Source organism: Callithrix jacchus, chromosome 2, assembly GCF_049354715.1.
Source record: "Callithrix jacchus isolate 240 chromosome 2, calJac240_pri, whole genome shotgun sequence".
NCBI lineage: Eukaryota > Metazoa > Chordata > Mammalia > Primates > Cebidae > Callithrix > Callithrix jacchus.
This window is the reverse complement of record NC_133503.1, coordinates 154,699,220-154,709,428: the sequence shown is the minus strand read 5'-3', so window position 1 is coordinate 154,709,428 and position 10,209 is coordinate 154,699,220. Positions and strand designations below refer to the sequence as shown.

At 51.9% G+C, this 10,209-nt stretch overlaps 2 protein-coding genes across 2 annotated transcripts; one reads left to right on the top strand and one right to left on the bottom strand.

Annotated features, from left to right (window-relative positions):
* Positions 1–4,095: 4,095 nt before the first annotated feature.
* CCNO (cyclin O) lies at positions 4,096–6,531 on the bottom strand. Its single transcript, XM_002744967.6, has 3 exons — positions 6,066–6,531; positions 5,284–5,469; positions 4,096–4,804 (listed from the first exon to the last, which is right to left on the bottom strand). Exons 1-3 carry the CDS (start codon positions 6,444–6,446, stop codon positions 4,319–4,321), a joined length of 1,053 nt encoding a protein of 350 aa, XP_002745013.1. The 5' UTR covers positions 6,447–6,531; the 3' UTR covers positions 4,096–4,318.
* Positions 6,445–9,977, top strand: LOC144581657 (uncharacterized). Its single transcript, XM_078365990.1, has 3 exons — positions 6,445–6,519; positions 6,611–6,929; positions 9,443–9,977. The coding sequence occupies exons 1-3, from the start codon at positions 6,445–6,447 to the stop codon at positions 9,445–9,447; spliced, it is 399 nt and encodes a 132-aa protein (XP_078222116.1). The 3' UTR covers positions 9,448–9,977.
* The last annotated feature ends 232 nt before the right edge of the window (positions 9,978–10,209 follow it).

The window sequence follows — 10,209 nt, the reverse complement described above, 5'->3', positions numbered from 1 at the left end:
GCTCGGAGGCGGCGGCCCGAAACCTGCCGGAGGTTGGGGCAGGCGCGTGGCTGGGGAGGAGCCGAGTGGCGGCCGAGGAGGTGCGGAGAGAGGACGGGGGAGGAGGAGGACCGCCGAGCGGGAGGGGTGGCTCGCGCCTGAGCGCCAGAGGTGGCGCCTTCTGCCCGGGACAATCTGCGCGCGGGCGGAGGCGTTAAACCCAACCTGGCAACCGGGCTTCCCCCGGGAGCCGCCAGCGCGGGGCCCGGGCCCGCCAGCGCCCTTTCGGCGAGCGTTGGCGCTGCCGCCTCCCGGCCGCGCCAGACGGAGAGAGAGAGAAGGAGGGGCGGGCGAGCGCCGGTCTCCCTCGCCTTGGGTACTGTCTTCCGCTTACCGACAGCGAGAATGGCAAAGTTAACGATTATTTCCTTTTCTTCCCACTCCAGCCACAAGGCACAAAATAAACGTCAAGTGACACCCGCCATCGCTAGACTCCGGCTTTGCGCTCCCTGCAGGATTTAGTAAGGATGTGGAATACCGTCAGGGACGCCCTGGAACAGCCCCCTGATTACAGAAGCCCCTTCCCACAAACCTGAACAGTATCCTGGGTCCTGACTCACGGACTTCTACAGGGTCTCTTTTGGCTTGAGGCCAACAGCCCCTGCTCGCTCCCCCAGCCCCGCAATTATCTCGGCAGTGCCCCGTGAGCACAGCCTTTAAAAGACGGTCCGTTAAGAAAAAGTGACAATACGAACCCTCCTCCACTTTCTGAAAACGCCACAGTGGACAGTCCCGAATCCCCGAAAGCCCTGGCCCTGTCTCTCCTAGTGGTTTCAGCGGCCCATTGCAACGTTTGGCTGGTCTCTTCGCAGTCGAAGTTGCCATTCCCAACCCGACAGCTCTCCAAGGAATGGACATTTTCCTGAGTCCGAGGCATCTCCCAGGGAGGGGCATCCTTAGGTGAAGGGACCTTTCTCAGGACCACTCATATTCATCCAAGTTGAAGTCATCTGAACTTGGAATCTTTGTGTACCCCCCCATATTTGGGCACCTTGTTTTCCTTTTATACATAGTAGTAGTAGTAGTGAAATAGCCTCTTTTAACGTGTCATCGTCCTCTCATTTGCACCCATTATCTGGAGTAAGAAATAAGATCCCCTAACAGCCGTGGAAGGTAAACCAATGGTAGAGCTGGAATAGATTGAGAGACCCTCTGACCCACGTGTAGATGCAGAAACTAAATTGAGGTGAGGTCAACCAGCTAGAGTTAGTGTGGTATGGCTGCTGGTGAGGAACTCTGGCTTTAGGATCAGAGTGCCTGAGGACCAGGTGGATGAGCCCCGGGTCTTTAGGGGAAAAAAAAGTTACACTGGCCTCAACAGAGTTAATGTGAAGATGAGTGAGATTATTTATGTAGAGTAACTGGTGCTTAGTAGGGGTAAATTAGTGATTTTTTGAAAAGACTTTCAGCTTTATTTCCAGCTTCCCACAGCCTGCTCCTAGTTCTGTCTCCTGTTTCCTCTGGTTCCTGAGTAGCACAACCACCAGACAGTTCATCTCCATTCCCATCTTCACTCACTTTCCAGTCTTTAAAATGAGTAGGGATGCTCTTAGCTGAGTTTTGGGGAGATCTCTACACATGCAGGTCATCACAAAATTTCCAGGATAGGCCCATTGTCCAAATCTTTGCCAATGAGTTCTAAGTTGGGGTAGAAAAAAATGGGCATTGTACATTATCTCTTGTAACAGGAACTGGAATAGCAGGATTATATGACTCTTAGTCTGGATGATTCTGGAACCAGTAACCCATAGCAATCTTGGCTGATTAATGGAGCAGATACTGGTTAAGACAACTGCCCCCAAAGTTACTCTTTTGCCTGGGGGCCAGACCCCAACCCCTTACAACAAAACGGAGGGCCCTAATACTTTGTGACTTGAAACAGGTGATATGATCTTCCTCCTCCTTTTTCACCATCACAGAGCATCTTTTACACAAATAGCTTGGGGATCACCACTTCCTTCTTCCAGAGCCAATGAGGAGGAAGTTCCTAGAGTTTAGCCTAGCAATATGTCAGAAGAGGCATCCAAGAGGTCTAGAGTAAGGCATCCCTGACTCTGAGAACACTTGGAAGACACACTTCAAGAGAAGTGCAAAGAAGTTTCTCTAAATTTCCTATGACTTTGTTTGCTTTTTATTTGTTTGTGTGTGTGTGTGTGTGTGTTTTTGTTTGTTTGTTTGAGACGGAATTTCGCTCTTGTTATCCAGGCTGGAGTGCAATGGCATGATCTCAGCTCACCGCAACCTCCGCCTCCTGCGTTCAAACAATTCTCCTGCCTCAGCCTCCTGAGTAGCTGGGACTACAGGCGTGTGCCACCATGCCCAGCTAATTTTTGTATTTTTAGTAGAGACGGTGTTTCACTTTGTTGACCAGGATGGTCTCTATCTCTTGACCTCGTGATCCATCCGTCTCGGCCTCCCAAAGTGCTGGGATTATAGGCGTGAGCCACCTCGCCCAGCCTTGTGCTTTTTATTTGTATTTGTCACACATTTTGATTTATTCTAGGTGCAGGGGAACATGCCATATTTCCCCCCAAAAAAATTATGACTTTTTTCAACCATACCAAAAATGTGAAAATACAATGAACATCCATATGTTCACCGCCCACCCAAATTGTTATTTTCCCATATTTTTTCTCTGTTTCTTTGCGCCAAGTTTTTCTGCATAGCTCCTCTCCTCCCATCACTGTGCAGGTTACCACTAGCCTTTATTTCTCGAGGGCTTGCTGCGTGCCAGGACCTGTGCTGGGGGAATCAGTAAGGAGTATCTCATTAGAGCTATGCTTCCACCCTACTAAATAGGCACTATTGCTAGTCCCATTTTTATAGATAAGACGTAGGCATAGATATGTGACTTGCTCAAGGTCACCTGGCAAATTGGATCCAGAGCCCACTTATTGAATCACTACTTTATACCACCTCATAACACATAAGCTTAGTATCATTTAAGCTTCTCAATCTCATTTAGGCTTACAACAACCTTGGTTTCAATTGTGGAGCTGAGAGAGGATATGAAATTTGCTAGAGGTGACAAGAGCTGAGAGATTTAGTGACTGCATCAGATTCATGACAGTGAGACTGAAGATAATATGACAGGTGTAGAGCTAAAACTCCAGCAAACCTGTCTCATTTCTCAACTCAGTTTTCTCTAAATCTATAAAATGATTCCTGTAATGTGACCGAGGTATGCACTGTGCTGGCTCTCCAGATATGTTCTCTGTAGGCCCTACTGAATGGGGAGCACTGAGTAAATAACTGTCTGCCACCTACCTCAAGAAGAGCATTTTGGAGAATTACCAGAAACCTGTACGTGGGGGACATTTAGTAGTGTGGCTAAGAGTGGGACTCTGGACTCAGATCCTGGCTACTCCACTGTTGTTTAATGGCTCTGTGCTCCAGTGTCCTCTGAAAAATGGGATAATAGACTCTGCTTCATAGAGTTGCTGGAAAAATGAAATAAATTCTGAACACGGTTCCTAATACATAGCACTCAATATAGCCATTATGACTATTATGCCAGTTATCTTGGGCACCATGTGGTAGCATGAACAGTTAAACCACATAATTGCAGGGTAAATGGGCTTGACCTGCAATGGCCATGACCAGTCACAGCCTTGGTTTTCAACATGCTCCAGTTGAACACAGAATTCTCCATGCCTGGATGTTGCTTGCTTTCCCCCACCTCTGCTAGTGTGCCTGTGTGGTCCCCAAAGCTTCCCAGCCTCACTTCTGCCTCATTAGCAAGTGCAGTCATCTGACAGCATAGAGGTTCTATTCTGTCTTACACTACACTGCACTCACTGCACCCTTTTGGACTCTGTAGGAGGGCAGAGTCCCTAGTCTCTTGACACGAGGGTCACAGGACTCAAGCCATCAGGTGATCCTAACTCCACTAATCTCTGGAATTCAGGATCCAGGACCTCACCTGACCTGGTGTTTCCACAGAGATGCCAACTACAGAGTGGACCCAGAGGGAAGGTAAAATCCCTCAAACAATGCCAACCACCCCATTCCTGAGCTGAATTCACCTTTCCTCACCACAGACAGACACTTGCAGTATTTAGACAAACCACAACTGTTTATTGGGGAAAGACTCACCTCCCTCATGTGCTCGCTGCAAAATAAATAAAATACCAGATGCTACTATCACACACTATTTACAACCTGCAGCTGACCAAGCAGGCCCTGAAGCCTTCTCTGTGAAACAATATTACACTCTTCTGAGGCTATGGGAGAGGTCCAGTAACTGGGCCAGGAACTAAAAGGAAACCAAGAGTCTGTTTTATTTCGAGCTCAGGGACAGGCTGCACTTCTCGAAGATCTGAACAGGCAGCATGTGAGTTAGGGAAGTACTGTTCATGGCCACCAGCAACTGCAGCTTGCCCAGGCAGTCCTGCAGCGCCGCCTCCGGGTGCTCGCCCAGGCGCAAGTCCACCGGACGCGGGACCCGCAGCATGCGGTCCGCCAGCGCCAGGCAGCAGATCGCCAGCAGGGAGGGGGAGTAGCTGGTGAAGGCATAGTCGGCCAGACTCAGTTCGGCCACCCCGCGCGCCAGGGCTTGCGCTTCCAGAGCTTCGGAGACCTCAGACTGCCCCGCCTCCACACGAGCGTGCGTGAAATGCTCCAGGAAGAAGCTAATGGTGGGTGCACCCAGGCTGAAGTGTAGCTTGTGCAGCACGATGCACTCGAGGTTGCAGAGCTGCTGCCGGGAGAAGGCGCCGCAGCACAGGGCCAGGAGCTGCTTCACGCGCGGCGGGTGCACCTCCACCTGCAACACAGGGCACATTCAACCTACCTTGCGGCTTCCCGGCCCGAGGCCCATTCCAGTCTAAAGCCCGGGACTTTCCCCATCCCTTCCAGAGAGACAGCAGGGACTCCACCTCTCCATTGCTTCCACGTAAGTGATCTGGGGCGTACTTCCAGCGCAGTTCGTCTAACTACTGTCCAACTAAAAAAAAGCTTGGGAAAATCTGAAGGCTTTTTCGGAGATGAGACCAGAGGTGTCACAAAGAGATGTTTGGGACTGACTACAGCTATTAGTATATTAGACTATTTATTTGGGGGCTGAGTGACAGGGTTGTTCGTTGTGGAGGAATTGGGAAGTTAAGGCTAAGGAATATATGCATATGCAAATATCTGCCAAAAGGCGTTCTGGGGACCCAGCACTGAATTGTGTGCGCGCGCTGGAGAGACGCGTGGCCAGGGAGTGGCATGGAGTTTTCGTCCCCAGGTACCGCGTGGAGGTACCTGTTTGCAAGCGATGAGCAAGGAGGTGACCCCGAGTAGCTGGAAGCAGTCTGCAGCCACCGGCGTGGTGGTGAGGAAGCGGTCCAGAGTGTTCACCGTCAGGCACAGCGACTCGAAGGAGAGACCGAATTGGCGGTGCACTGGGATCAGCCAGCTGAGCAGCTTACAGCGGGATTCCGCCGTTACCTGCCGGGAGGGAGAGGGAGGCGGGCCCGCTGGGCTTAGGGTGGAGAGGGGCTGTGGAAGGGAAGGGCCAGGAAGAGTCTGGGAGCTTCACCGGAGAGAGGCAAGATTTCAGAAAGAGAAACGCAATGGAAACTGGGAAACGCGTGGGCAGTGCTGAGCCGGAACGCCGGGCTTAGGACCTGGCGCTGTGCAGAGTGCGTGGTACACATTACCTCGCGTAATGCACTCAGCAATTCAAAGAAGTGGGGCGGGGATCCATTTTGCAGATGAAGAAAGCTTAGAGAGTATTAAATAACTTGCCCGAGGTCGGTAGGAGTCCAGACTAAACCTAGAAACGAATTCCTCTCACTCCACCGTTCCCCAGTAGCCAGATCGAGGACTTGGGGCAAGTCCCTCAAACCGTCTACGCCCCACTTTTCTCCATCTGTAAAATGAGGTCGGTGACCTGCCCCTCCGCGGCCCCTTCTGCTTCGACCGCGGGCGGAAGCTGGGCTGGAGCGGGCCGTGGCGCCCGGAGGGTCGACCCAGCAGGAGAGGAGACAGCCTGGGAGAAGAGGAAGAGCGGCGGCGGGGAGCTGGCTCTACCAGCACCTCACTTGTGGCTGCCGCGCCAGCGCCTCCCGCGGGTGGAAGTGGCTCTCTTGCGCCTTGCAGAAGGCGTAGCAGCTCTGGCCGTAATCGCGGAAGGTCTGTAGATCTAGCTGTGCCAAGGGCTGGGCCGGGCCGGGCAGGGGACTACCGCCCCGCGCCGCAGAGGGAGTGTCTGCGCCGTCCGAGCTGGAGCTAGGGGACTCGAACAGGTCGCAAATGCCGGAGTCTCCCGGGAGCGGGCACGGGTTCAGGGGCTGCAGCGGCTGCTTCCTCCGGAGGCGGGGACGCCTGCTCTTCTTCACCGGGGCGCGGAGGTTCTGGTCATGGTCCCGCCTCCCCGCCCGGGCGGCGGGGCTCGCGGGGCTGGTGGGACAGGGGGTCACCATGATGCGGCCTGATGGCCGCTCTATTACCTCAACTCCCCGGCTGCCGCGGGCAGCAGACGCGACAAGCGAAAGTGTGAAGGAGGCTGGGCTTAGCGGCCGGAGCGGTCCTAAGTACCCTGCCAACTCCTTCTCTCTACCACACCCCCGGCCTCTCACTGGCTGAGCCCAGAGCGGCCCCGGAGCCGCGATTTTCCGGCAGGAGAACCACTCGCCTCAGGGCGCTGGCAGCGCGTCGCCTCCGCGGCCCGCCAGGGGGAGGAGGAGCTGCAGCGCGCGCGGCGCACCCGCCTTTGGCGCCTGCGACCCGCGTTACCCCGGCAACCAGAGCCCGGGTCGCTGCGGGAGCCCGGCGCGCGGAGTGGGAGTGGGGCTGCGGCGGGCCCAGCCGAGCGGCTCCGCTGCGCAGAGTAAAAGATTCTCCCAGGGGGCAACTCCCTGTCCTTGGCCAGATGGCCTCGACACGTGCGGGCACCTCTAACCCAGGTCGGTAATTTGGTAAAGGTCTGATCCTGAGTTCCAAACGAAAGTCGGGCTAGAATCCTGTCAACACAGGAAAGGTTGTCTTCAGTGACCCAAACAAGCAGTAGTGTTAATTCAGTTGCGTTTGTGGGTTTTGTTACGGTGGGTACAGTGCCCTTCCTTCCGACTGGCTAGGGGAGCAGAGCCTCTAGGCAGGGCCGTCTGTGCTGCGGAGTAGATAGGCGCTCGACCAGCCAGCCGCGGCGTCCGCCCTTAAAACAAAATGGAAAACTGCCGGATGAGCAGCAGTCAGCGAGGAATTCTGCCGGCCGTGAAGACTTTCTCCCACACTTTCCACCCCAAGCCAAGTAAGCTGGGGCTGCAGCGGTTTAAGAACACTGTTGGAGAGTTGCATTTCTAGTTTGATCGAATTGCTCACAGCATGTTCCGTTTTAGGTCATTAGCTTCTGGCCTTCTGCCCCGCCGGCAGCCCAGTCCTTTCTTGGTTGTTCCCTGCTTCCAGCGTCCGCTCCTTCAGGGTGATAAACTCAGGGACATTAAAGCTGGAATGGGGACGCCCAGGCCGACCGGGCATGGCAGTTTTTTCAAAGAGCCTCGGGTTTAGTCCACAGACTCTCGTCCGGGTAGAAACAGGAGCCCTTCTCTGGCCTGAGTGAATCTTCCTGAGGGTCTCTGACCCTATAGGAGAAGGGGCTCCAGGAGCACAAGTAGCCTCTAATCAACCTCATAGGCACTCAGCAACCGCAGAAAGCCCAGATACCCTCAGCCCCGGTGAGGTTTCCAGAGGAGCTCTAAGAGGCGAGGCTACTGGGTGCCAAACCAATAGCGGGTTCAGCCACCTAACCTCATTCCAGAAGAAAGCTTACAAATGTACCTACTCAAAGTGCAAGTTGCTGTGTCTGAAAATTTAGTAGATGGTGGGATGGTGTCTCCTAGAGATGCAGGTAAAAGAAAAGGAATGCATTTCGGGTTCTGACCACTGTTACTCCTATTTTCCTGTAACTCTGAGCAAGCTCTCTATTCTCCTGCCCTAAATAATGTCATCTGGGCTGGCTCACGACTGTAATCCCAGCACTTTGGGAGGCTAGGACAGGTGGGTCACACGAGGTCAGCAGTTTGAGACTAGCCTGGCCAACATGGTGAAACCACATCTCTACTAAAAATACAAAAATTAGCTGGGGGTGATGGCACACACCTGTAATCCCAGCTACTTGGGAGGCTGAAGCAGGAGAATTGCTTGAACCTGGGAGGTGGAGGTTACAGTGAGCCGAGATCATGCCACTGTACTCCAGCCTGGGCAACACAGCAAGACTCTGTCTCAAAAGAAAAATAAACAAATAAAATAAATAAAGTCATCTCTAACATGGGAGATGAGTTAAGAAACACTGGAAGTGGTGCCAGGCCTTACTGTCTCTCAGACCATTGTTGGCTATCATTATGGGAGGAGCAGTTGAACCTGTGGAGAGGACTCAGCTATCAGACTTCTTCCTAAAGAAGCTTTCTGGGTGAGGAGGAAGAATCCAGGGATTCTGATTTTTTCATATTGGCCTGAATGGCCAGTGTGGTAAAGTGAAACGAGCATGAAGTCAACTCCTTTTTCTTTCTTTCTTTTTAATCTAATTATGCTGCTTTCATCTATTTTTTTCTCTTTTTTCTGACACGAGTCTCTCTCTGTCACCAACCAGGCAAAAGTGCAGTGGTGTGATCTTGGCTCACTGCAACTTCTGCCTTCCAGGTTCAAGCAATTCTCCTTCCTCAGCCTCCTGAGTAGCTGAGACTACAGGCTTGAGCCACCAAGCCCAGTGAATTTTTGTATTTTTTTTTAGTAGAGACAGGGTGTCACTATGTTGGCCACGATGATCTTGATCTCTTGACCTCGTGATCTGCCCGCCTCAGACTCCGAAAGTACTGGAATTACTTGTGTGAGCTAGGGCTGGGATTACAGGCCTGGCCTTTTTTTGGGGGGGGGGGTTGCGGGGGGACAGAGTCTCGCTCTATTACCAGGCTGGAGTGGAGTGGTGCAATCCTGGCTCACTGCAAATTCCGTTTTCCGGTTTCAAGCAATTCTCCTGCCTCAGCCTCCTGAGAAGCTGGGACTACAGGCACACACCACCATGCCTGGCTAATTTTTTTGTACTTTTTAGTAGAGATGGGGTTTCACCATGTTGGCAAGGACAGTCTCCATCTCTTGACCTCGTGATCCACCCACCTCGGCCTCCCAAAGTGCTGGGATTACAGGTGTGAGCCACCGCGCCCAGCCCTAATTAGTGAACTCCTAAGAGTCAAAACTGTGGCTCTCTTTTATTGGTTATCTTAGGCAAGACATTTCTGAGTCTCCATTTCCTCATCTCTTAAATATGGATGTTATTATTTGCCTTGAGGGTCAAGTGAAATAGGTGTGAAAACTCAATGTCTTTTTTGAATGTAAAATAATGGGGTCACCTTAAAGCTGTCATTAGGGAGTCAACAGTATCATCACACTGAAGCTATTCTTTTCTATTCTTTGTTTGAGACAGAGTAATGTCGCCCTTTCTCCCAGGCTGGAGTGCAATGGCCCGATCTGGGCTCACTGCAACCTCTTCCTCCCTGTTTCAAGCGATTCTCCTGCCTCAGGCTCCCGAGTAGCTGGAATTACAGGCATCTGCTATCATGCCCAGCTAATATTTGTTTCACCATGTTGGCCAAGCTGATCTTGAACTCCTGACCTCAGGTGATCGGCCTGCCTTGGCCTCAAAAATGCTGCTATTACAGGTGTGAGTCACAGAGCACAGCCACACTGGAGCTATTCTGAAAAGCAGTGCCATCATCTGGTCCACCTGTGGACATGAGACTCTTTGCACCACGCTGAAAATGCTTTGCACTCCCTGGAAGTTTGCTTGTAGAGTCAACTCCCAACAGATGGTGGCTGAGCTTTGGTTTGATGGAGTATTCCTCAGTCTTCAGGAATCCCTGCTGTGCCAGGTTCTGGGTCTAAAACAAACTGCATGGGCCCTGCCCTCACAGAGCTGCACTCTAGTGGGGAGAATAAAGAACCACTTGTTGCACTTATTTAAATGATTACAGTGTGATAAAGGATTACTGATAGAGGATTTACTGGATTTAGCATTGACAGATAAAACACAGGACACACAGTTAATTCAAACATCAAATAAACAAATGTTTAGGATTGAATATGTCCTAAATATTGCATGGGACATATTTATAAGAAAAAAACTATTCATTTGTTAGTATATTATTGCAGGGAACATACTTCTACTAGAAGATGATTATTTGTTGTTTATCT